Source organism: Perognathus longimembris, chromosome 1 (assembly GCF_023159225.1).
Source record: "Perognathus longimembris pacificus isolate PPM17 chromosome 1, ASM2315922v1, whole genome shotgun sequence".
Classification (NCBI taxonomy): domain Eukaryota; kingdom Metazoa; phylum Chordata; class Mammalia; order Rodentia; family Heteromyidae; genus Perognathus; species Perognathus longimembris.
The window spans coordinates 8,113,247-8,139,010 of record NC_063161.1 but is presented as its reverse complement, the minus strand read 5'-3'; the positions used below and the strand labels follow the sequence as shown (position 1 = coordinate 8,139,010).

The window sequence follows — 25,764 nt, the reverse complement described above, 5'->3', positions numbered from 1 at the left end:
ATAGAACAAGTGGATGCAGACACTGTGTGACTTTCCCGGGCAGAGAGTAACAGCCTTTCACTATCTCTACAGGATTCTTGCCCAATGCCATGTGGTGGCTATAAATAAATATGGCTCAAGAAAGAAAGAGTTCATGGACCTGTTGGTTTATTATCCTTTCAAACCAGGAGCTCCGACCAGCCATCCTGTGATTTTTCTGACTTTGGTTTTGGTTTCCTTGGCCTCAGCCTCCAGCCTGGTGCAGCCAGGCACAGTCGCCTGTCTTGTGTTTACCTGAAAGGATGAGCGTCCACCTATCCTGCCTAGCTTTGCGTTCGTGTGGTTATTTCTGCATTAAGATCTGATTGCTTGTTTGAGGTTTTTGCTTTTGTTTTCGGTGTCCCTACGAAGTTAGCCCCCAGTAGAGTGACTCACGCTGGTCTTCATCGGGCCAGCGTGCTGAGCCCTGGGACTCGTTCATTTATTCACTTCTCCACTCCGTGTTCTGGCATGTAGGGCCTTCTTGGTGCTGGGTACAGGGGAGGGACAAGACAGCCAGGCACAAACTCACTTTGAAGACTCACTTCAGGAAGGGTGCTAGAGGAAGGGACAGGGCCCATGCCTATAATCCCAGCTACTCAGGAGGTTGAGATCTGAGAATCAAGGTTCAAAGCCAGCCCGAGCAAGAAACTACATGAGGCTCCTACCTCCAATGAACTACCAAAAATGCTAGAAGTGGAGCTGTGGCTCAAGTGGTAGAGCACCAGCCTTGGACAAAATAGCTTAGGGACAGTGTCCAGGCCCTGAGTTCAAACAAGCTAGAGAAGAGGAATGCTGGGCTGCCAGTTGCCCAGGGGATGGGTGGGGAGGCCCAGAGAAGTGACACACAAGGGACCCAAGGTTGCGTGCTACGAAGTAGCTGGGCTGCCAGCCCTCCCCAGGTGTGTCTGGCTCTGGGCTCAGACCTGCTATGCTCTTCTTCCCACCTCCCTTCGCTCCCCTCTGGGGAGTCTGGGAGGGCCGCGTGGAGGCGTCGAACTCGGGCGAACCAATGAAGGTCCTGTGGTTTATCAGCAACAATGTCCCCATTTCTGAGAAGCTGGCGGTGCTGGTGGAAGGGCGTCCGGGCTTCCTCTTTCACCGTTTCCTCACCACCACGTCAGCACAAATAAATAGGAAGCCTGGAATGCTCACAGCTGCCTAGAGGCTCCCAGAGGAGGCTGGCCTGACCCATGCCACAGAGGTAAGGCCCGGCTTCCCGGGAACGGCTGGCCAGGAGGGGGGAAGACCCGGGGGAGCCAGGGGTTATGGGACGGTCAGCTGTCGGGGCCACTAAGGTGCTGGTGGCAATGACTATCCCCTGGGGCTTCTGTCTAACGGATTCAAGTCCACCACGCCGGTTTAGAAAGAGGGAGGGAGGGAAAGAGTGTGTGTCTATGCCTGTGTGTGTGCATGCCTGTGTACCAGGAGATGTGCACAACTATGAGGTTGGCATTGTGCACAGACAGGGAGGCAGAGGAGGACCTGTCCCCACTCTGTCTCTGTCTGTCTGTCTGTCTGTCTGTGTCGTTTATCTATCACACTCTGCCCCCGTTGGAATCCGGGCTCGGGTGTGCTCTGGCTGGGTGGGGGTGCCTGCCCACTGTCCCCGGTGCGTGCAGGTTGGCGTGGCTGAGAGCCCTGGCCTCGGGCAGGGCTGCCAGGAGCTTTCGGGCTCTCACCCGCCGGGCTCCATCGCCAAGTTGTGCAGTGGCTCTTGCATTTTTGCACAGTCAGATTTTGAAGTTTTCCTGTCGTCTTCCCTGCTTCTTAATGACATAAAAGGGAGACAGGAGCCGCATCCCTCAGGACTGAACGGAGACGGTTTTCAATTTGCTCCCCGTCTCCTGACCCCATCTCCCGCCCTCTGGCCATCCAAATTGCCCACCTTCTGATGCTTGCTGACTGCTCCGACTCCCAAGTAAATCTGTTAAGCTGGTTTTTGCTCTGTGGTTTCTGACTTCTGTGTCTTGTGCAACCCCTGGGGCTTGGACTCAGGGTCTGAGCACTGTTCCTGGCTTCTTTTTGCTCAAGGCTAGCACTCTGCCACTTGAGCCACAGTGCCACTTCTGGCCATTCTCTGTATATGTGGTGCTGGGGAATCGAACTCAGGGCATGTATATGAGGCGGGCACTCTTGCCACTAGGCCATATCCCCAGCCCCTGTTTTGACGCTTTTATCAGTTGAGTTCTGATGTTTGTGTATGTGTGTGCGCGCACACGCGCGTGCATGCGTGCACGTGTACGCACAGGCATTTGGAAACAGACTCTCTGTATTCCAAACAAGCCTCTAATTTACAATCCTCTTGGCTTCTGCCTTCTTACTAGTATACACCACCACACCCAGGGAGTTTAGAATTCAGAGGTATGGGTTATGTGTAATAATGTAAAACTTAAAAAAAAATCATCTGCTTGTCTGGAAATTACTCATGACCAGTGTGAGTCCTTCTAGGTCTTAGTGATTTGAAAGCTGCCACTCCCCAAGTCATAGATAGACCGGGTTATTCCCCTATGGCTTTTCTGTTGTATCTACTGTGATATTCCTTGATTTTCTGGCAAACAGAGCCGGTCTCTCATCTGTGGTTGGTTAGAATTCAGAAGCAGCCTGTCAAGCCCGTGGTGAGTCTGTGTGGAAGCCTCATTCCTGCTGCACTGTCGCGGGATGATCTGGGGAAGGACCGCCCACCCCTGGAGATGGGCAGAGCTCCAGTGCTCACCTTTATGGGGAGGGAAGGAGAGAGGGAGGGAGACGCCAACATAGATTTCTCCTCAGAATTGGGGTTTTGTGAGGACCTATATGCTCTTGGAAACAAAAAGGACAAAGCCTTTAGTATATTTTCAGTTCTCCTCTGCTCTGACCACATAGCTAACTCCCACATCAAAGTCACCCAAGTTTTAGTTCAACTTTGTCATGTGTTCACTTATGGTTCCTTTCCACAGTAACATTCCTTTTCCTACTTAACTCTAAGTCCTACTTGCTTTCTTTCCTCTAGTAATGTATGCTATCATTTTGGAATTTGTCCTTCCTAAAATATATCCTAGAGTCTTTTTTTTTTTTTTTTTTGCAGCAGAGATCTGCACACTTCCTTTGCTTTTATGTAACTGAATAAAACGTAGAATGGGGAAGGAGTAGTCCTGGTTCTTGAACTCGGGGCCTTGCCCTCTCACTTGGCTTGTGACTCAAGGCTTGAGTCACACCTCCGCTTCTGGTTTTTTAGGGGGTAGTTAATTGGAGATAAAGAGTCTCAAAGACTTTTCTGCCCTTTCTGGCATTGAATTGCAGTCCTCAGGTCTCAGCCTCCCGAGTGACTGGAGTGACTGTCATGAGCCACAGGCACCTGCCTCACAAGTATCTAGTTTTGTTTTGCTTTAAAATTTAAAAACCCAAGATGTCAAAATATCTTTATTCTAATCCCGTACATAAGAAACCCCAAGGAATCCACAAAATCTCAACAAATAAGCTACTAAACGGAGCTGAAAAACAAATTCAAGTAAGGCTAATGAACCAATTCAGAGCCATTTCAGAACACAATGTCAAAACACAACGTCGTTTGTATTTCTGTTCCCCGGCAAGGAACAATCAAAAAGGAAATTGAAAAAGCAATTCCACGTCAACTTGTGTATAAAAGCAGAAACATCTGAGAGTAAATTTAGCCAAGGAGTTGAAAACCTTGTAGAATTGAAATTACAAATCCTTGCTGAAAGAAATTTAAGAGCTAAATAAATGGAAAATATTCTTCATTAGTTATTACGAAGACTTACTAGTGTTAAGGCTCCAGTTCTTAGCTGGGTGTGTAGCTCCGTAGTAGCCTGCTCACCTAGTGTGTGCACATCCCAGGGTCTGAACCCCATCCTTACCCCCAAATGCCAGAATAAACCCCCAACGACCTACTGATCTACAATCTCCCTCAAATCCCTACCTCTTTTTGCTTAATTTTGAGACAAGGTCTTTCTTTTTTTTTTATTTGTTTATTAATTGAACACAAATTTTTTGACAAGGTGTTGTGCAAAAAGGGTACAGTTACATAGTAGGGCAGTGTGTACATTTCTTGTGATATCCTACACCCTGTTTTTCTATCCCTTCTCTAGGTCAGGTAGACATGTATACAATATACAACGTATCTAGAACATATACAGTATTCACAGACTTGGTCTCTACTGTCTCTCTGTCTCCCTTTCTTAACAGTCATATATCTGGGAGATCATGCCCCTTTGTTTTCTGTGTTCTAGGCTGAGACAAGGTCTTTCTATGTAGCTCAGACTGGCCTCAAAAGTCTTATCATCTTGCATCAGCCTCCTGAATGCTGGGATTACAGAGAGCTGATACCATACCCAGCTTGCTTGCTTTCCCTCCCTCCCTCCCTCCCTCCCTTTTTCTTCCTTTCTTCCTTCCTTCCTTTCTTCCTTCCTTCCTTCCTTCCTTCCTTCTTTCCTCCCCCTTTTTTCTGTTTTTTGTCTCTCTCCTTTTCCCTCCCTCCCTTCTTTCTCCCCGTCTCTCTTCTTCCTTCTTTTCTTTCATCATTCCTTCCTCCCTTCCTTCCTTTCTTCTTTTAGTTATTTCTTTTTTTTTTATAATGCCTACTGTTTGGTGTGTTTGTTTTAATAAACTTTATTCTTAGGCTACATTTAGGTTCACAGCAAAACTGAGCTCCCATACAACCCTGCCCCCCCCTACTGCCATGCACACAGCTTTCCGGCGTGCAAACACCCATGTCCTGTCCTGCACCAAAGGGGAACGTGGGTCACCACCCCTGAACCTACACTGACATGCCGCCACCACAGAGCCCCGCGGCTCCCAGGGGCTCCCTGACCTGTGGTCGTTCCCTCTGTGGTTGAACGAGTTGTAGAGATATGTGTACATCGTAGCCTGCTATGGAGTTGTTTTTGCCTTCCTGAGTCTCCTCCTTGCTCTCACCCATCCCTCTCTCTCCAGGTAACCGCTGATCTTTTAAAAATCAGCTAACTGTACAAGGGGCATTTGCTGTGACGCTTCCATGCATGCCTGCAGTGTTCCCTGGTCAGACCCATTCTCTTGTTTTATTTGTTTTGTTTTTGTTTTTGTTTTGCCAGTCCTGGAGCTTGGGGCTCAGGGCCTGATGAACACTGTCCCTGGCTTCTTTTTGCTCAAGGCTAGCACTCTACCACTTGAGCTACAGCTCCACTTCCGGCTTTTTCTATATATGTGGTGCTGAGGAATCGAACCCAGGGCTTCATGTATAGGAGGCGAGCACTCTACCGCTAGGCCATATTCCCAGCCCCTCTTGTTTTTATAAACTTCCCATTAAGACATTGTTGCAAACTTTTTCCCTACATTTTATCCTTTGCTTTGTGGTTCAATTACTTGTATAAAGGTTTGGGTTTGATTTCACTTTTATCTATCAGACTTTGCCTCTGGTTTTTTAAGTATAAATGGTGTGAAGCTATTTACTTCTGTGACTTGAAATATAATAGGATTTCACTTTTAGCATTTACATTTTTATTTAAGATCACGTTCGGAGAATGGTGTGGTGATGGAGGTTTGGGCTGATTTTCAATGTCATTTAATTCTCCTAGCACTTTTCTAATTTTTAAAGTATCTTTAAGCAGTTGTACCAAGGAGTTACCACTCAACATCCACTTTATGAGTTGAATGCATCTTGATTAATGCCACTCTTCCCATCATTCTCCCTCATCTTTTCCAACCCAACTCATCCCCTCCATTTTCCGAGTTTCATAGGATATGCATTGATTATTACAATTGCATTCTCCCCCAAATCCCTCCCTTCTCCTAGCAGTTTAAATAGAATAGTCTATCACTGCACATTAGTGTCTGATTCACAGACAGACAGACAGACAGATAGATAGATAGATAGATAGATAGATAGATAGATAGATAGATAGATATAGATGGATGAATGGACAGATGGATAGATGATAGACCATAGATAGAAAGACAGACATATGGATAATGAATGAGTGGATAGGTAGATGATTGAATACGTGATTGGGTAAATGGATAGATGGAAGGATGGGTGAAAGAATGGATGGATAGATTACAGATAGATGGGTGGGGAGATGGATAGATGATGCATAGATGGGTATATTATAGACCATAGACAGAGCGATATACAGATGGATGGGCGGATGGATGAGTAAGTGGATGGTTGGATAAATGGGTAGATAGGCAGATGATGGATGAGTGAATGGATAGATACAGATGGCTGGATGGGTAGATGATAGGCCATAGATAGAGACAGACAGACAGACAGGCACACACTGTGAGGGCATCTTGCGTGATGTTTTGACCATTACTGGAGAAAGGGCACCTCGATAGGTCTTCTTTGGCCTCTGGGTACTTCCCTGGTGGACTGTAGGAAAATGAGGAAATCCCCAGGCTTTGGGAATAGGGAACTGACTGGCAGAGGGTGTCTTGGGAGAAATGACAAGTGCAGCAGAGGCGGGGAGAGCACCCATCTCCACGCCACAGAGGAGTGAGAAGGGGAGAGGCAGAGAGAGGGGGAGACAGAGGGAAGGAAGTGAGCACACCGGGCATGCTCCGTGCCATCCCCCCCAGAGCGGAGAAAGAGGGAGAGGGGAGATCTATGGCCCCCAGATCTGTAGCCCTCAGAGAGCCTGGGGGGGGGGGGGAGCTCTGTGGCCTTCATAGAGCCTGGCATGCTCCAGGACCCCCTCTGGCTGTCTTAATCTCTGGGCATTGTACCACAGTTCACAGGGTCCCAGTGTCAGTGACTGGCCAGCAAGCCCACCCACTCTAGGTCATGCCCTCAGAGACCCAGGCTGAGAGGAAGGCGAGGTACAGCCGGCCATCTCCCTGAACTCTCAATATATGACTCAACCAGCCCCGGGCAGCACAAAACTGACACAGCCCACACTGTCTGCAGGCCCAGAGCCGGTGGAGAGTCTAAGAATCTTAAGAGCCAGAGACACGGACCTGGCCTAGCTCCCTGCCAGGGAGAAGCCTAGAAAAGCAATGAGGACCCCATTGGAGCCCTAGCGTGAGCTCGGCAGTGCCACCCACCTGCAGGTCCACAGCGACCAAGAGATGGCGCCAATCTGGGGTTTCCTCCACATGGCCCTGCTGGCTCTGTGCTGGAGTCCCAGCTTGCCTGTGACAGAAGGTGAGTCTGACAGACAGACCCCTTTCGACCCTCTCCTCACTGCTGGGTCCATGGGGGCCACCCCCAAGAGGTTCCCAGATATCAGCAGCCCTGCCTTCCTCCCCAGCTCTGTCCCTGGTCCCTTATCCCTGCTCCCCCGACGCGGCCCAGCTTTGCCTGGTATCTGTAGGGCTCACGCCCAGCCATGGGTGTCTCCACACCATAGCAGGTCACCACCTTCCCAGTCCCGCCCTTGAGGCCTGTCCTCCGGGTTGCTCCAGCCTCTCTCTGACCTCTTCCCCACCATACCCTCTGCTCCTCTGCTGGCCTCTTGTTCCCACCTCCAGCCCCTGCCCCTGTGAGGATATGCCCCCGGGCTCCCTCCCTCCCCAATCCATAGTGTCTTCCATGACACCTGTGAATGTCACTTCCTCCCTGCTAAACCCAGGCTTGAGGCTGAGACTCGCACCGCAGTGTGGGGTGCAAGGCAGGGCTGGCAGGCTGAAGCCAATCCCTGGTTGTGCCCTTCCTGCCACGTAGCATGTGGAAGGCATGTCCCGACCTGGGGGAGGGGGGACGGTTTGGGGTAGTGTATGACAGCACCCCCAAATATGCTGAGAATCTCTTTGGGGTCCCTGCTTGCCTGTCAGGAAGGGAGAGTCCAAGACACACCGCAGTGCCCCAGTGCAGAGGCCCCTCTGCCCACCAGAGCCCTCTGCAGAAGCTTGACACCCAAGGCTGGGCCACCTGAGGATGCCGAAGGGGTGGGTGACCCTCCTGCCTCTCCCCACCAGGCACCATCCCCCTGCAGACCCTGAGCTGCTACAACGACTACACCAGCCACATCATCTGCAGCTGGGCGGACACCGAGGACGCCGCGCAGTTCGTCAATGTCACCCTGTACCACCGGCTCAACAAGTGAGTGACGCTGGCACCAGGGACCCAGGCCCGTGTCAGTCAATGCCCGTGACAGGAGGCAGAGGGAAGGGACTGAGAAGCTCCCTCCGGGCCTGGGTGCTGTGATGTGTGATGTAGGAGTTCTGGGACCAGCCTGGTGCGGGGGACCACTGCAAAGGGTGGGGGGCAGTGCAGAACAGACACAGAGACACAGGGTCCGTGTGCCAAGGCTGGGTCTCCCATCTCCCCAGGACCCCTGGGGGGCTCTCTTCTGGACCGATGGCCACCCCTGTACAGGCCATTCAGGGAGGTGGCCAGCTTCCCTCTGGGAGGTCAGAGACAAGCCCTAGGTGGAAAGAGCACAGGCTGGAATCTAGCAAAGCCAGGTCCCCTGGAGAGAGCACTGCTACAGGAGTCCTTCCCATCTCCCACGTCCCCCCTGGCTCTCTGCATGCTCCCTGTGTGTGCTGTGTCCCTCTCCTGTAGCCATCTCCCTGCTCAGCCAGTGACTTCTCTCCTGACCCTGAGCCAGCAGAAGCCCAGAGGGAGATCCCAGAATTCCCAGATTCCTCTCCACCCCTGCCCCTCCTCATCTCCCCCTGCAGCCTCCTGTCCCCACCCTGCAGGGAATCCTCATCCCAGCTGATACCTCAGGCCTGAGCCTAGGTCCCATGGATTGGGCCTTGCTGCTTAAGGACATCCCTACCACCCATCCATCCATCATCACTCCCTGGCCTCCTGTGAGCTCTCCAGGCCCCCAGGTGCCCTGGGACAGTCCTTTTAGTCTCTTGGTCTGCGTTCTTTTCCCTCTTGTGAGCAGAGGCAGGAGCCTCGGTGTGGTCTGAGGCCTTCTCTCCTTATGCCTCCATCCACCATGGGATCTGCGTGTCCTCACCACCCCATTCCTGAGCCCAGACAAGGCCCAGGATGTGGGGAACACTTGGTAGCTCAGTGAGCAGTTGGCGGCCTTTATTCCCTCTGGGACCATGTACATTCTGTCCTGACAGGGATCCCGCACAACCCGTGGCCTGTAACCGCAGCGACAGCTTGCCCAGGTCAGGCTGCCCATCTCCCCGCTGTGTCCCCAGAAGTTGTAGTATCTCCTACGAGAGTTTCGTCCTCACTGACAACGACTACTTCTCATTCCAACCCGACCGGCCTCTGAGCATCCAGAGGACAGTTCTGCTGGACCAGCATGGTGAGGGAACTGGCCTCTGTAGGGGAGAGGGACTCAAGGAGCAGAGACTCAAGGGACTCAAGGAGCAGTCCTGGGGCTGGGGGCTGGTTTCTGGACAGAGGAGGCTATGGAGTCCTTGTGCTGGAGGAGTTTTAGGGGTACAGTGTGAGGGCCTCTACCTAAGCTCCCCACTCAACTCCACCCCCCCACCCCCCCCCCCTTCACCTGACCATCCATGGCTCCCAGGCTGAAGGCCTCCCACAGGAGGGTTATTCCTGGGATCACATAGGAACTGTCAGCAGACAGGACTCTTCCTTTTATTAGCTCATCTTTCTACAACAACCCATCTCATGGTTGTGGCCCTTGAGGCTCCACCATGCCACCTCAAGAGTAGGGATGGCAGCTCAAGTCAAGTCCCCCCTCCCAACTGTGAGTTAGACTCAGAGCCTGTCTCCTCACTGCCCACTCTTGAGGGCCTGGGGCCAGTGGGGGCCCAGGAAGGCAGCAGGGTCCTGAGTGGTGCCAAAGGGCATTTTGTCCAGTGAGGGCTTGTTCCAATGTGCAGTAGAGGAAATAAAGCCAGCCCTGCAGTATTTCCTAAATAGAATGGAAAGTCATTTTAAAGTGTTGGCACGTTCTTTGATGAGCTTTCTAGACACTGACAGAATGCCTGACAGAGACATGGAGGAAGACAGATTTATTTGGCTCACAGTTTCAGAGGACTCATTCATCACGGTGGGGATGCTGGCCCAGAGCAGAGCAGCTCTCATGGAGGACAGGAAGTGGAACAGCTCCCATGGTGGAGGACCAGAAGCTGAGCAGCTCCCATGGTGGAGGACAGGAAGCTAAGCAGCTCCCATAGTGGAGGACAGGAAGTGGAGCAGCTCCCATGGTGGAGGACAGGAAGCTGAACAGCTCCCATTGTAGAGGACAGGAAGCGGAGCAGCTCCCATGGAGGACAAGAAGCAGAGCAGCTCCCATGGAGGACAAGAAGCAGAGCAGCTCCCATGGTGGAGGACAGGAAGCAGAGCAGCTCCCATGGTGGAGGACAGGAAGTAGAGAAGCTTCCATTGTGGAGGACAGGAAGCGGAGCAGCTCCCATGGAGGACAAGAAGCGGAGCAGCTCCCATGGTGGGGGACAGGAAGCGGAGCAGCTCCCATGGAGGACAGGAAGCAGAGCAACTCCCATGGTGGAAGACAGGAAGCAGAGCAGCTCCCATGATGGAGGACAGGAAGTAGAGAAGCTTCCATTGTGGAGGACAGGAAGCGGAGCAACTCCCATGATGGAGGACAGGAAGCGAAGCAGCTCCCATGGAGGACAGGAAATGGAGCAGCTCCCATGGAGGACAAGAAGCAGAGCAGCTCCCATGGTGGGGGACAGGAAGCAGAACAGCTCCCATGGTAGGGGACAGGAAGCAGAGCAGCTCCCATGGTGGGGCACAGGAAGCAGAGCAGCTCCCATGGTGGGGCACAGGAAGCAGAGCAGCTCCCATGGTGGGGCACAGGAAGTGGAGCAGCTCCCATGGTGGAAGACAAGAAGCGGAGCAGCTCCCATGGTGGGGGACAAGAAGCGGAGCAGCTCCCATGGAGGACAGGAAGCAGAACAGTTACCATGGTGGAAGACAGGAAGCGGAGCAGCTCCCATGATGGGGGAAAGGAAGTGGAGCAGCTCCCATGATGGGGGAAAGGAAGCGGAGCAGCTCCTATGGTGGAGGACAGGAAGCGGAGCAGCTCCCATGATGGGGGACAGGAAGCGGAGCAGTTCCCATCATGGGGACAAGAAGTGGAGCAGCTCCCATGGTGGGGGACAGGAAGCGGAGCAGCTCCCATGATGAAGGACAAGAAGCGGAGCAGCTTCCATGGTGGAAGACAGGAAGCGGAGCAGCTCCCATGGTGGAAGACAGGAAGCGGAGCAGCTCCCATGGAGGAAGACAGGAAGCGGAGCAGCTCCCATGGTGGAAGACAGGAAGCGGAGCAGCTCCCATGGTGGAAGACAGGAAGCGGAGCAGCTCCCATGGAGGAAGACAGGAAGCGGAGCAGCTCCCATGGTGGGGGACAGGAAGCGGAGCAGCTCTCATGGTGGAAGACAGGAAGCAGATCAGCTCCCATGGAGGACAGGAAGCAGAGCAGAGCTGTAGCAGGAAGGGGCCAGGCAAGAACAGCCTCCTACTTCCTCCAACCACATCCCACCTCCTGTCGTTCCACCACCTCCAAATATTCTGTTCCAAGTTTAGATCCATCAAGGGAGGAATCCATGCATTAGGTCAGAGCTCTCATGGTCTCCCTGACTCTAGAAACGACCTGTCAGACATACACAGAGGTGTGCTTTACTCATCTGCAAGGCCCTTGCCTTCCAGTGATGTTGACAATTGAAAATGAACGGTCATGGGTGTCACATTTACAAGCACAGGTTCAGTGGATGAGAGTTCCTTCCCCCAGGGGAGTCAGGGCCAAGGTCTAGGGGATTGGGCAACACCAGATGTTGGCTGGTGTGCCACGTGTCAGGGGTGGAGGCAGGCACTTTGGGGGATCTGGACAAACACTCCAGAAGGAAGGAAATAGCTTTGCAGCCGAGCTCAGATGAGGAGGAGCTCTGAGCAGGAGGTGCATTGCTGGCAGGGGTTCCACATGTGCAAGGGCGGGGGAGCTCAGAGGGCTGAGGCATGCTGGGAAACCCCATCACGATGTGTAGTGTTCAGGACAGGGGGACAATGGGAGGGGGACACAGAGGGTGCTCAGCAGGATTGAGACCCTAAGACTGCCAGCCGCACAGGGAGGGTAGATGCCCCTCTGTCCCCTCCTATGTCCCCTGAGTCCCCTGAGAATCAGGGAGATGGGACTCTGGCTATCCTGAAGAACTCCTGTACTGGCACCGGAAGTGGGGCACTGTACAAGGAGGAAGACCCTGGGTGGGAGACGAGAGCTAGACTGGGGAGAAGCCAGGAAGCGCCCAAGGAATTCGTGGAGGAGAGCCAGGATAAGGGCGTACATGGGAGCCGGCAGAGGCGGAGGAGGAAGGCAGTCGCTGGATTCTACCCCCTTTTCCTACAGCAGGGCCCAGCAACACAGCGCTGACACACGGACTTCGCAGTGGGGCCTAGAGGCCTACATGGCGGAAGAGAGAGGAGGGCGGGGATGGAGGAGCGTGGAGCTTTGACCCTAGAGGTTTCCTCAGGATCTGGAGATCCGTGCCAGTCCCTGGGAACTTGTCAAGGAGGGAGAGAGGAACAGATGTGTGTTGGCAGGAGATCCGCACATCTAACTTCCTCTCCCACTTCCCCCTCTGTGAAATGAGCAGGTGCCATAAGATGGCTGAAGTTGGGTGAGAGGGGTTGGGGGCAGGGCGGGGCCTCTGCTGTGCTTGTGCCATGGTTGGGAGGGTGGCGGGGGGGGGGGGGTCTTAGGAATCTGAGGGCTCCCCCTAGGAGAGGCCCTGACACACAGTGCCCCCTGCTGGCCATCAGACGCAGAGTGAGGAAAGCCGGGTCGCGGCATCAGAATGTGCCTCTCTACCACAGTGCTCCGAGGGAGCACGGTGGGGGGGGGGCCTGAGAGTCCCCGAGGACCCCCGCTGGGTGCGTGCACCCCTTCCTGCCTCCTCTCACCTGCCACCCCCCCCCCCCCACCATGAACACCACGGCTGCCTCCCGGCCCAGGAGGGGAGCCAAGGCCCAAGCCCTGGCCCCAAGCTCCCGGCCTCCCAGGGAAGGCAGAAGGGGGGGTGGCGTGTACATCTGCTTGGGTGGGGTAGCTGCATGGAGACATGAAACAAGGAACTCCACAAGTGGGCGGGAGTCCAAGAGGGCGCCTGGAGCACGTGACGCATATACCAGGCCATGACAGTCCTCAGAGACCTGGGGGACCTGGGCAGGAGGAGGGAGAGTGGGCCGCAGGAGAAGGAGCAGCCTGGCCCGCAGCGCCCTCTGCTGGGCGGGAGGCCACAGTGCGCGGCTGGGCAGGAGGGGGCTGCCGTTTGGTTTCTCGCCCCATGAGGAGCTGGCAGTTGGCATTCAACACCCCCCCCCCCCGAACACCTGCCACTGCTTTCACCCGGGGCCCCCCGCCGTGGGGGAGGTCAAGTCCCTCATCATGGTCTCCAGCGATGGGGGACGGGTGTGTCCCCAGCAGGCCAGGCAGCCCTCACCCGCCCTGTGCTTCCTCTCCCCACAGTCCGGCCACCCTCACCCCAGGACCTCCAGGTCAGTGCCCAGGGGGAGGAGTTCCTGCTGAACTGGACGGTGGCGCTCGGGGCTGCCCCGACATCCTGGCTGTCACCCACGGACCTGGCGTTTGAGGTGGTGTACAAGCAGTTGCATGACTCCTGGGAGGTAGGCCCCCTGAGGTGGCTCTGCCCCCCCCACCCCCGCCAGGCCACCCCAGGCCTGGTCACCCCAGGCCACCCCTTCCCACAGCACACCTGTCTCCTGCAGGATGCCACCAGCCTGCGCTCTGAGTCCTCACAGGTCACCCTGGGGCCAGAGCTCCTCACGGCCAGCAGCACCTACGTGGCCCGAGTGCGGACCTGGCTGTCCTCCAACTCAAGCTTGTCGGGACGGCCCAGCCCCTGGAGCCCCGAGGTGCACTGGGATTCCCAGCCAGGTAATGGGGTCGACGGGGGAGTAGGCCTCTCCCTGGGCAGAAGCGGCGGAAGAGCCCACAGCTGTGACCCCGAGGTCTCTGCTTCGGGTTCTGACCTGAGCAGCCCTGGCCTGCCCCCTGTCCACTCAAGCCTCCCGGTCAACTCTGCCCCACGCGCCCTGGGCCCGGCCCCCCCACCTTTGCTCCTCACGACAAGGACAGCCCAAGTGGCAATGAGATGGCCAGCTAGAGAGCCGTGTTCAAGGCCTCCTCTGCCTCCAACACTCGGAGGTTATCCCTGGCCCTGGAATGGCGCACCTGGGCCCGGTCCTCTCGAGCTGGGGGCCCAGCCCGCCACCCACCCTCCCCGGCCCGGTCCTGCGTCCTCCTGACCGTGCTCTCTGTGTCCGAGCTGCACGGGGCGGGGGGGGGCGGGGACCAGAGCTGCGGCTGAGCGAGCCTGCCCTCCTCCCAGGGGACCAGGCCCAGCCCCGCAACCTGCAGTGCTTCTTCGACGGGGTCCACACGCTCAGCTGCTCCTGGGAGGTGCGGTCCCCCGTGATCCAGTCCGTCTCTTTCGGCCTCTTCTACAGCCTTGGTGCAAAGTGAGTGTCCTTGTTTGTCGTCCCCGCCCCCCCCACCCCGCCCTGTCCGCTTCCGGTCCCCGGGACCGCAACTCACCTGAGGCTTCACCTCTCGGGTGGCCTGTTCCTGATTCCTGTCCTCACGCCCTGTGCTCCCCAGGGAGAGAGAGTGCTCCCCCGTGCTGAAGGAGGAAGTGGGTGGCCTCTACACCCGGCACCGCTGTGGGATCCCCGTGGCCGACCCCGGGGCCCACGGCCAGTACACCGTGTCTGTTAGGCCACGGATGGAGGAAAAAAGCATCCAGAGCTCGGAACACAGTGAGTGTTCCCCCCCAGCGTGGTTCGTTCTGACACCCCAAGAATCCCAGGCCTAGTGCGCATCTCTTTCAAAGAAGCCCAGTCCTGTGACCTTTGAAAGAAGTGCAGCCCTGTGACCCCAAGTGTATGAGGCTCCTTTGTTCCCTCAAATCCCGGCCAGCATTTGCAGCAGCTTCGATTTGCAAAACATGTATTTATTAGCCAGTTTGTGTTTCTTTTTGTGAGAACTGTCCTGTATTACAGTTCCATTTGTCAATTCTTCCTTCTGTCCTCTGGGCAACTGGAATCCTATTCAGAAAAGACTTACTTGTGTCAGTAATTACCAGGGTTTCGCCTCCATTTGTCTGTAGTGGATGTAAAGTTGCAGGTCTTCCTTTGAGCCCTGTGATCAGTTGGAGTTGGCTTTTGCAAAGGAGGTAGAGAAGAGGGGTCCTGGCTCAGTCTTCGGCAGGTGGATAGCCCGTGGCCCCTAGCACCGTTTCTCTCTCTCTCTCTCTCTCTCTCTCTCTCTCTCTCTCTCTCTCTCTCTCTCTCTCTCTCTCTCTCTTTCTCTTCTCTCTCTCTTCTCTCTCTCTCTCCGTGATATGAGCTTGGCTCTTTTATCAAAGAAGATTTGTTGGTAGGTGCATGGTGTTATTTCTGGATCTTCTATACTGTTTCATTGGTCTTCAGGTCTCTTTTTGTGCTAGTACCAAGTTGTTTTTCTCACTGTGGCTCTGCAGTGTATTTTTGAGTCTGGTATTGTGATACCTTTCGTGGTGTTTGATGTTTTGTTTTTTCCACTTGGAATTGCTTTTACTATTTGAGGTCTTTTATCACTCCCTATGAAATTTGGAGTGTTAGAATTTTGATGGTATTGCGATGAATCTGTACATGTGGCTATTTTCACAATATTAATTCTGTCAATCTGTGAGCATGAAAGGTTTTCCTCCTGCTGATGTCTTCTTCAATTTCTTTCTTCAAAGTTTTATAGTTTTCCTTGTAGAGTCTTTCACTTCCTTAAGGAAAAACCTAGATATTTTATTATTTTTTTCAGACTATAGTGAAGGCAATTGTTTCCTGGATTTCCTACTCAAACTATTAATTGTTGGTGCACAGAAAGGCCATCGATTTTTGAGTGTTGACTTTGTATCTTGATACATTTCTGAAGGTATTTATCCACTCTAGATTTTTGGTGGAATCCATAGGATCATGTCTTCTGAAAAAGCAGATCATTTGACTTCTTTTTTTCCCTATTTGAATCTCCTTTTCTTCCTCCTGCTGTATTTCCCTGACTAGAATTATAGCACTGTATGTAATAAGAATGAGGAGAGCGGACATCCTTTTCTCATTCTTGAAATGGTTTTGATTTTGCCCATTTTGTAAGGGGTTGGCTATAAGTTTGTCATATATAGCCTTTATTAAGTTCAGGTTACTGTCCTTCTATTCCTAGTTTATTCAGAGCTTTTATCATAAAAAGGTAACTAACTTTGTCAGAAGGCTTTTCCTCATCACTTGAGATGATCACGTGTGCTTGTCCCTTAGCCCTGAGCATTTGATGTGTTACATTTATTGATTGGCATGTGTTTTAACTATCCTTGCATCCCTGGAATGGGCCCAACTTAGTCATTCATGGTGCATGATCTTTTTGATGAGTTGTTGAATTTCATTTGTAAGGATCTTATTGAGAATTTTTGCATCAATGATCCACAATTTTCTCTTATTGTCTCTGTCTGGTTTTGCAAAGAGTATAATATTTAACACACAGAAGGAGTTTTGTAGTATTCCTTTCTATTTCATGGAAGAATTTTATTGTTCTTTTTTAAAGCTGTGATCAGATTCTGTCATGAATCCATCTGGTTCTGGACTCTTCTTTGTTGGCGACTTAATGTTTCAGAGTCATTACTTCTTATATATCTCTTGAGGTGGTTTGTATCTTCATGGTTCAAGTTTTGATAGGTCAACTGTTTGCAGAAATTAATTCTCTTTTCTGGATTTTTCCAAGTTATTTGATAATAAGATTTCAAACTATTTTTTATAAGCCTTTGGATTCCTTTGGTATCTATCATGATATTCCTTTTTCATCTGTAATTTTATTGATTTGAATTACTTTCCTTCTTCTTTTGTCAGATTAGCTAGGGAATTGTCGACCCTATTTACTTTTCCCAAACACCAACTTTTGTTTCATAGATTCTGTTTATAGTTTTTTAGCCTCCATTTCATTATTTTTCTGCCCTATCTTTACTATTTCTTACTGTCTGCTAATGTGGGGTTTAGTTTGCTCCTGTTTTTCTACAAGTTTGAAGAGCATCATTGGACAGTGTGCTTGAGCAGCGTCTCTTCTTCTGATGTATGCACTCCCGGCTCTGAAGGTTCCTTTCAGCGTTGTCTCGCTATATTCCACAGACTGTGGCAGGCTGTGTTCTCATTTTCATTAATTCCAGGAACTTTTAAACTTTTCCCCTTTATTTCTTCAGTAACTAACTGGTCATTCAACAATGTTTTGTTCATTTCACATGTATTGAAATATTTTCTATAGTATCTTTTGTCATTGAGTTCTAGTTTAATTCCATTATGGTCTGATATAATGCAAGGTGTTATTTCAATTTTGTTCTATTGGTTGAGGCTTGCTTGACTTACATCTTAGAATATGATCTATTTGGGGGAAATTTCCATGAATTGCTGAAGGGAAAAAAAAATGTGTGTTCTGCCGCTATTGGATGAAATACTCTCTTAAGTCTAGTTGGTCTATGATGTTCTTTAGTTCTGCGGTTTCTTTATTGAGTTTTGTGGTGGTGGTGGTTGTTTTTTGAATGACCTCTTATTGGTGAGAGTGGAGCACTGAAGTATCCTACTGATCTGTCAGCACTTGTAAACCCAGAATTGTTTGTTTAATTAACCCATGTCTTTGTCAGTGAGATGTGTTTCTTGTAAGCAACAAATGGTGGGGTCTAGTGGAATGTTGGAGAATTAAGACCATTAAAAGTTTAATGTTAACATTGAGCTGGGCGCTAATGCTCATGCCCATAACCCTAGCTACTCAAGAGGCTCAGACCTGAGGGTTGAAGACAGCATGGTCAGAAAAGTCCGTGACACTCATCTCCAGTTAATCACAGAAAATGCCAGAAGTGGAGCTGTGGCTCAACTGGTAGAGCACTAGCTTTGAGCAAAAGAAGCAGGGACAGTGCCCAGGCCCTGAGTTCAAGCCCTAGAACCAGCTCGGGGGAAAAACACACACACACATTAAAAGGTACATCATATTTGTTGTCATTTTGATTTCTTTTTAATACTTGCAACTTAGTCTAGTATATTTTATTCTACATTTTTCTGTTTGGGGTTTGCCCCTGTTCACAGAATGCCTTTATGTGTGTTATTGGGTTGTTGGTTTTTTTTTCAGTTTTGGTTTGGTAGTCATGAAATTCTGTAACTTTCATTTGTCACGGAAAGTTCCATTTCTCTCTCAATTATAAAGGACAGCTTCCTTGGGTACAGTAGTCTAGGTAGGCAATTGTTATCTTTCAGGCCATAAATGTCATTCCATATCTTCCTTGCACTTAGCATTTGCATAGAGAAATCTGCTGGTATTCTAATGGGCTTGCCATTGTAAGTTACTTGTCTCCTCTCTTTTGAGGCTTTCGGTGTTCTTTCTTCTTTGTAACTTAGTGGTTTGGCTATACTGTGTCTAGGGGTATTTCTTCTCTCATCTTTCCTGTTGGAAGTTCTTTAAGCATCCACCAGATGTATGCCCCCTTCTTTCTCAAATTTGTGAACGTTTTCTATTATTTTACTAAATAGCTTCTCAAAGACTTTGGGGTTTTTTTTTGTTGTTGCTTGTTTGTTTTTGGCCAGTCCTGGGCCTTGGACTCAGGGCCTGAGCACTGTCCCTGGCTTCTTTTTTTTTTTTGCTCAAGGCTAGCACTCTGCCACTTGAGCCACAGCGCCGCTACTGGCCGTTTTCTGTATATGTGGTGCTGGGGACTCGAACCTAGGGCCTCGGGTATCCGAGGCAGGCACTCTTGCCACTAGGCTATATCCCCATCCTCGAAGACTTTGGGTTTTATTTCACCTCCCTTATATATCCCCATTCCACGTAACTTTGGTCTTTTGGCAGAGTCTGAGCTTATAAGTCCTCTTTGTAACTTAGGTGTTTTTTCAAGACTTTGATTTGTTTCCTTTGCTTTATCCTCACCCTCTGATACTCTGCTTTCAACTTCTCTTTTGTAAGCTAGGCTTTCAATTGCATTTTCTTTTGCCAGTCCTGGGCTTGAATTCAGGGCCTGGGCACTGCCCCAGCTTCTTTTTGCTCAAGGCTGGCACTCTACCACTTGGGCCACAGTAGGAACCCAGGGCTTCATGCATGCTAGGCAAGCACTCTACCATGAGGCCACATTCCCAGCACTCAATTGCACTTTTTTATTTGAGTTACTGAGCTCTTCTCTTCCAGGACTTCAATTTGATTTTTTTCAAGATTTTGATATCATTATTGCTTCTTCTTTTATATCCTGCATGACCTTCTTTATTTTGTTCATCTATTCTCTTGTGCTCTCTAGTTCCTTGTTTGTATTCTTTTATTGTTGGACTCATCTTTGAAATTGTTGAGCCGTTTATAGTCACCTCATTTATTGTATTGACAATTCTTGTTGTTATTTTATTGAACTCCATGTTTGAGCTTTCTTCTTCTTCTTCTTCTTCTTCTTCTTCTTCTTCTTCTGCTTCCGCATGTATCACTTGAGTCCTTTATTATGGAGTTGTTAGTTCTTGACAGCAATATTTCACCTTGTTACTTTGTTAATTTGGTGACTTTTTACTGGAATATATGTCTTCGGAGCTAAGACTGGGCAATGTCTGGGTTGAAGTATGAGTGAGATAGCAGTGAAAATCGAGCTGATGTGTTATAATACAAGAGAATTGAATAGGTAAGCAGGTACATGTGCACATAGGTGTGTGCAGATAGGTACACACACACACACACACACACACACACACACACACCCCATCCCAGATAACAGCAAATAGAGAAGAAAAGAAAACCAAGCAGAAGAGAAAGAATGCAAACACAAAACAGAGCTCAAAATCCCTAATAGAAAACAGGAAAGCAGTTGAATCACATTATATTTAGGTGACTTGGTTACCCGATGGGGGTTCAGGTAATGAGGGGAGGGGGGTGGTATTGGGGAACGGGGGTAGAAAAGAAATAAGGACAAGACAGCCTTTCTACTAGTAGATAGGAAGTGTAGCGGGTGGAGAGGGGCTACAGAAAGGGGACAAAGGTATGATTTAAGGTTGAATTACGGGGTCTGGGAGTGTGGCTTGGTGGTAGAGTGCTTGCCTAGCATGCATGAGGCCCTGAGTTCGATTCCTTAGTACCACATAAACAGAAAAGGTTGGAAGTGGTGCTGTGGTCATGATGACACTGGTGATGTGGTGACTGAGTGAGGCCTGGTTGGCCTCAGTTGGTGGGGAGCTAGGGTCTTGGGCCAGGAAGCCCCTGTGACCACCGCAGGGGCGAGGACCTGAGGACCCTGAAAGTCTCCCTCCCTGCAGTCCAGATACCCCGCCCCACCCTCAATGTGACTGAAGATGGAGATAGCTACATCCTGCGCTGGACAGCCAAGAAAATGTACTACCCGCACATCACCCACATGTTTGAGGTCCAGTACAGGAAGAACTCTACAGCCAATTGGGAGGTGAGGGCCGGGGGGGAAAAACAAACCCAAACAGAAAATGGAGGGAACAAGAGGGAGGGAGTGCCCACCCCCAAGGACCCCCCCCCCCCGCCTGCCTGGGCCCTGAACCAGCAGTCAGAGGTAACTACTGGAACTTGGGCAATTGTACCCCTGAGAAATGAGCTGGTCGTGGTCCCATCTCTTGGTGAAGGAGCTGAGGCTCCCAGAGCTGACATGGCATGGTCACATGACCAGAGTGGACCCTGAATCCAGACAGAACCCACTGGTGGGGGGCCAGCTGAGATGATGGATGAAAGTGTTCAAGTTCCAGAGTCCCAGGGACGACGTGCTAACTTGGAAATGGTATCTGGACCCAAAGGACAGCAACTGAGAATAGACTGGTTTTGAGGCCCAGGCTGCCCACACCCCCGCTCCATCTCCATCCCCTCTGCCTGACAGGTCTGGGACCTGCCCATAGCCACGGGCTCCACAGAACAAGTCCTTAGCCTCTGCTACAAATGGGGAAACTGAGGCAGGAGGGGTGTCAGGGTAGAGTGAGGAGGCTTAAGTTGGTGGATCCCATTTCTGAGAACAGAGTATGATCTACCTGCCCTGCCTTCCTATTCAGGAATAGGCTGGATTTGGGATACAGAGGCACCCCAGAACACCTGGGTGGTAGAGGGGGATCTCCAGGTAATGGTGGGAGGAGCTGAGCCCGAAGGATTCTGGGCCCTGGTGTCACCCCTGGCACTGTGAGAAGGAGAGTAGGGTCACGTCCCATCAGTGTATTGGGCTGCGTGGCCTAATGGGGTCCCCCGTGGTGACGACGAGGCCCTGGGCGCTCTGGATGTGGCTGATCGCGGGCGGCAGGGGAAGGGGTCACAGCTGGCCCGCTGGCCCCGGGCAGGGAGGGGCCTGCGCTTCAGCCTCGGTGCCCCCGCTCCTCCACAGGACAGCAAGAAAGAGACCCTGCAGAACGCCCACAGCATGGCGCTGCCAGCCCTGGAGCCCGCCTCCACGTACGTGGCCCGGGTGAGGGTCAAGCCCAGCCCCGGGGTCTACCACGGGATCTGGAGCGAGTGGAGCGAGGAGCAGTCGTGGACCACAGCGGCGGGTACGGCCCCCTCACCACGGGCCGGACGGGGAGGGCTGGACACCCACAGACGGCCCCGGGCACCCTCCACCTCCCTCTCCCTCCGCCCCCCCCCCCCCCGAGGCCCAGCGCCCGCACCGCCTCCTGCAGGAAGTCCCCAAGGTGGCCGGGTCACGCCCGGGCCGCCCACGCCACCGGGGCTGGTCTCGGGGGCCCACTGCGACCCCGGGCCCCGTTCTCGGCTGCGTCCGACCTCCCCGCTCAGCGTCTCCCAGCCCCGGGCCTGAGCAGGGACAGCGAGGCCCTGCCGACTCCGGGGTGCCCGGCCTTTCCCTCCCACCCCCACCCGACATGCCTCGTCCCCTCTGCTCCCCAAGTGCTGCCCGTGTGGGTGCTGCCGCTCATCCTGGCCGGCGTCGTCCCCACCTTGCTGGTGGCCCTGCGCTTCTGCGGCGTCTATGGGTACCGGTGAGCGGGCTCTGCGGCTCGGGGGAGGGCAGCCAGGGCCTCCCACTTCCTGCTCCCCCACCCGCTCGGGGGACCTCGGCTTCCCCTGTGCGTGGGGCCGGAGAACAGCTGGCCTTGAGGTCCCCTGGTGTCTTTCCAGGCTGAACAAGAAGTGGAAGGAGAGGCTGCCCAACCCCAGCAAGAGCATCCTGTTCCAGGTGAGACCTGCCTGGGGCTCTGCTCCTGGCTCCCTGTCGGGGTCCCGCCGCCTCCTTGCCCTGCCCCGGGGGAGGGCGTCAGGGCCAGGGTGGGATGGCCCCAGCCTTGAGCGCTTGGAGGCGGGGCTGGTGGATTCGGGGGGGGGGGGGGAAGCGGCCATGGCACTGGTGGGGACAGGAGCCCGTGGTGGAGTAGCACTGGCCTGTGAGGGGCCACAAGTCCACATCTGGAGGAGCCCCCACTGACAGACAGGAGGGATGCTGCACCCAGACCCCTGTTCTTGGGTGCTCAGGACCCCAGGGTCATGGCAGCCCCTCCTTGGGCCTCAGTCCCGTGGTGCCTGATGGCCCTGGGCAGTCAGGACGCACGGAGATGGCTCCCCGAATTCCCCTGTTCCCCGTGGTCCCCACGGCCCCCACCACCCACAGCCCCCCCCCCCCCCCACGTCCTCCCTCTCCCAGGGCGGAAGCGCGGGGCTGCGGCTCCCCGACAGCGCACGGGCCTTCGCCGGCAGGAGCGCCCCTCCCTGGGGGCCGTGGGGACTCTGTCCTGCGCTGGAGGGGTGAGTGTGTGTGCAATGACCCGGGGTGCGGGAGGGCGGCGTAACCCCGCCGTTCATCCAGGGCGGGGACGACGCGGCCCGTGGCTCGTAGGGGAAGAGACCCACAGAGGCCGCCAGGTCGACTCGGGGAGAACCTCCTGACGCCCAGGGGAGGGAAGCGGAGACCAGGGACAGACCTGACCCCAGTCCCCTCGCCCGTCCCTCGCCCTGCCGCGCAGGGAGGGGCCACACCGCAGAGGTAGGATAACCAAAGGTGGGATTGGAGCACCGGCGGGCCACGGGCCCGGCCTGACGTCCTGCGGATGACCCTGAGCTAAGCACTGCATATGTGATGCTTACCGAGACCCCACACCTCCTGAGGCACCCGCCGCGAGACCAGGTGCTAGGCCTTCCGGATTGCCCAGCCTGTCCTGGGCGCGCACGGTCACCTGCCCAGCCTGTCCTGGGCGCGCACGGTCACCTGCCCAGCCTGTCCTGGGCGCGCACGGTCACCTGCCCAGCCTGTTCTGGGCGCGCACGGTCTCCTGCCCAGCCTGTCCTGGGCGCGCACGGTCACCTGCCCAGCCTGTCCTGGGCGCGCACGGTCACCTGCCCAGCCTGTCCTGGGCGCGCACGGTCACCTGCCCAGCCTGTCCTGGGCACGCACGGTCACTATGGTCACCTGCCCAGCCTGTCCTGGGCACGCACGGTCACCTGCCCCGGTGGCCTCCACACCCTTCTCTGGTCTTCCCACAGGGGCTTGAAGGGCAACGAGGTGTCACCTCTCACCACAGAGGACCCTCAAGTTTTCTACGACTCACCCTCTGAACCAGACGCCACCCCAGCTGAGCCTAGCCTGCCCGCGGAGCGGCCCCCCAGCCCTCCGCCTGACTCCCCTGCCCCTACAGGCCACCCTGAGAAACGGGTCCCCAGCTTCGACTTCAACGGCCCCTACCTGGGGCCCCCACACAGCCATTCCCTGCCTGATATCACGAGCTGCCCACCCTTGCAGGTGGGTGGGAGCCTGGGCCCCCCCGTGCCAAGCTCCCTGGAGTACCTGTGTCTGCCGCCTGGGGGACAGGTGCAGCTGGTCCCCCTGGCCCAGGTGACGGGGCTCAGCCAGCCCGTGAGTGAGGAGCACCAGCCCAGCCCGGAGAAACGCAAGGAGACCCCTTCCCTGGAGCCTGGGGGAGGCCCTGTTATCTCTGAGCCAAGGGCCGGTGGACAGGACCCAAAGGACAGCCCGGTGGCTCTGCCTGCCACCTCCTCGTCTCCTGCGGTGGCCTCTGGCTATGTCACCACTGCAGACCTGGCGTTCGCCCTGCCCACGGGGACCCCATCGGTCACATTGGCCCCTCCAGGCCCCGTCTCAGACCACACGCCCAGCCTCTGTCCTCAGCCGCCTAGTGGGCTGATTGGAGCCCCGGCATCAGGGAAGCCAGCGTTTGGGGGCTACGTGGAGCTTCCCCCAGCCCTGAGCCAGGCCCCCACGTCCCCCGTGGGCCGTCCTGACCCGCCCAAACCCAACAGCCCCCTCCCAAGCCCAGGGGAGACTCGGGAGGATGGGGCCCCGGTGTCGCCACACCCCGAGGGCCTCCTGGTCCTACAGCAAGTGGGAGACTACTGTTTCCTTCCCGGCCTGGGACCCGGTCCTCTCTCCCCTCGGAGCAAGCCCTCCTCCCCAGGGCCGGGCCCTGAGGCCGGGGATCTAGAGCAGGCCTGCCCGGGCAAGAAGCCGCAGTGCCAGCCCACAGCTCGGGTGCCCGCCATCCAGTTCTTCAAGTCCCTGAAGCAGCAGGACTACCTGGCGCTGTCCCCTTGGGGTGTCAGCAAGCCTCCAGAGGTGTGCTGAGCCTGGGCCTCTCTGCGGAGCCCGGGGGGGGGGGTCCCACACTGACCTCAGGATGCCCCACTCCTCCGTGCCCCTCAACTCCGGGTCTCTGCCCCTGCCCTTCCCTATCTTTGTCTGTCTGTCTGTCTCTCTCACACACACACACGTGCATGCACACACACACACACACACACACACACACATTTTTCTTTCAAGTTAACCTTTTTTAGGCTTTGAGGCAGAGCCTCCCAGGCGCGTTTCCTCTACCTCCCTCCCTCACGTTTTCGAGGCCCGTGTTCCTTGCTTCGCTGCAACCTGCCCTTTCCCACTCATCTATTCGTGGAACTAGGCTGGGGCCCAAGCCCAGCCTGTCCTGAGAGTGAGACCTCTGCTGCACATCTAAGGGCTCAGCCGCCTGGCACCCCCAGTCACCCTCAGATGACGTCGCTGGCTTGTAGCCGGGCACTGGAGGTGCCGCCACGCGGGCACCTTGGGGATTGGACCTTGGGAAGACAAGAACCGGACCAGTTCGCGTCATGGTCAGGCCTGGAAGTCCTCAGCCCACCTGTCCCTCCAAGCAAACGGCCCAGCGGAGTGTACGTCGGGACCAGGCCGATGGGACGAGAGGGAAGAGGGATCTAGAACACACTTGAGCAATGGTGGGAAAGTTGGGGAAAGTTCCAGAAAGAGAAAGGACATTGAGGTGCAGGAAGACGCTCAGCTGCCTCCTCCCCCAGGACCACGAGGGACCTTGGCCCCCCCCACACTGGCCGTGGAGGGGGGCAGGATTCGGGGGGGGGGGCTCCTTCTGGGCTTTCTGGGTCTTGCCGGCCTCTGCTTTTACAACGGGGTATTACATGAGGCTTGTTTGCATTATCTGGTCTTTTATCACTTGGTGTAGATTTGTGTTTGTATCTTGAACACTGGGATTTTTCTTCCCTTTGGTTTTTGTTGTCGGATAATCCATTAAGGTTTGTTCTGGTGCCATGTTTGAAATGATTGACTTGGGTCTGTCACAGATGGGGCCAATCTCCCTTGTGGTGCAGGTGCCCTTCGGTTGGGGGGTGTGTGGCCTGGCCCAGAGGTCCCGCCTCCCAGGCCAGGAGGCCCCGCCTCTGCGCTGTCATGATCACCAAAATCTCCACCCTAGGGGGCAAATTCACAAGGGCCTTCACCACAGTTGCAGCACCTGAAACAGCTGTGTGTGTGTGTGTGTTGTGTGTGTGTGTGTGTGTGTCTGTGTGTGTGTGTGTGTGTGTGTGTTGGGCTTCTCCTGGAACCCCTCATGTTGCTTGTTGAACCCCCGGCTTTTTTGTATAA

The 25,764-nt window shown here is 54.1% G+C and overlaps 1 protein-coding gene across 1 annotated transcript; it reads left to right on the top strand.

Moving 5' to 3' along the window:
* The first annotated feature begins 1,146 nt into the window (after positions 1-1,146).
* Positions 1,147-25,356, top strand: Csf2rb (colony stimulating factor 2 receptor subunit beta). Its single transcript, XM_048355896.1, has 14 exons — positions 1,147-1,222; positions 6,899-7,135; positions 7,909-8,032; positions 9,019-9,209; positions 13,359-13,516; positions 13,619-13,787; positions 14,242-14,371; positions 14,511-14,668; positions 20,192-20,334; positions 21,265-21,427; positions 21,784-21,874; positions 22,014-22,071; positions 22,534-22,634; positions 23,370-25,356. The coding sequence occupies exons 2-14, from the start codon at positions 7,060-7,062 to the stop codon at positions 24,463-24,465; spliced, it is 2,658 nt and encodes an 885-aa protein (XP_048211853.1). The 5' UTR covers positions 1,147-1,222; positions 6,899-7,059; the 3' UTR covers positions 24,466-25,356.
* The last annotated feature ends 408 nt before the right edge of the window (positions 25,357-25,764 follow it).

Coding starts and splice junctions, on each gene's coding strand:
- Csf2rb (XM_048355896.1), top strand. CDS start 7,060: ATGGCGCCAATCTGGGGTTTCCTCCACATGGCCCTGCTGGCTCTGTGC. Junction 13,788..14,241: donor GCACTGGGATTCCCAGCCAG/GTAATGGGGTCG, acceptor CCCTCCTCCCAG/GGGACCAGGCCCAGCCCCGC. Junction 21,428..21,783: donor GTCGTGGACCACAGCGGCGG/GTACGGCCCCCT, acceptor CTGCTCCCCAAG/TGCTGCCCGTGTGGGTGCTG.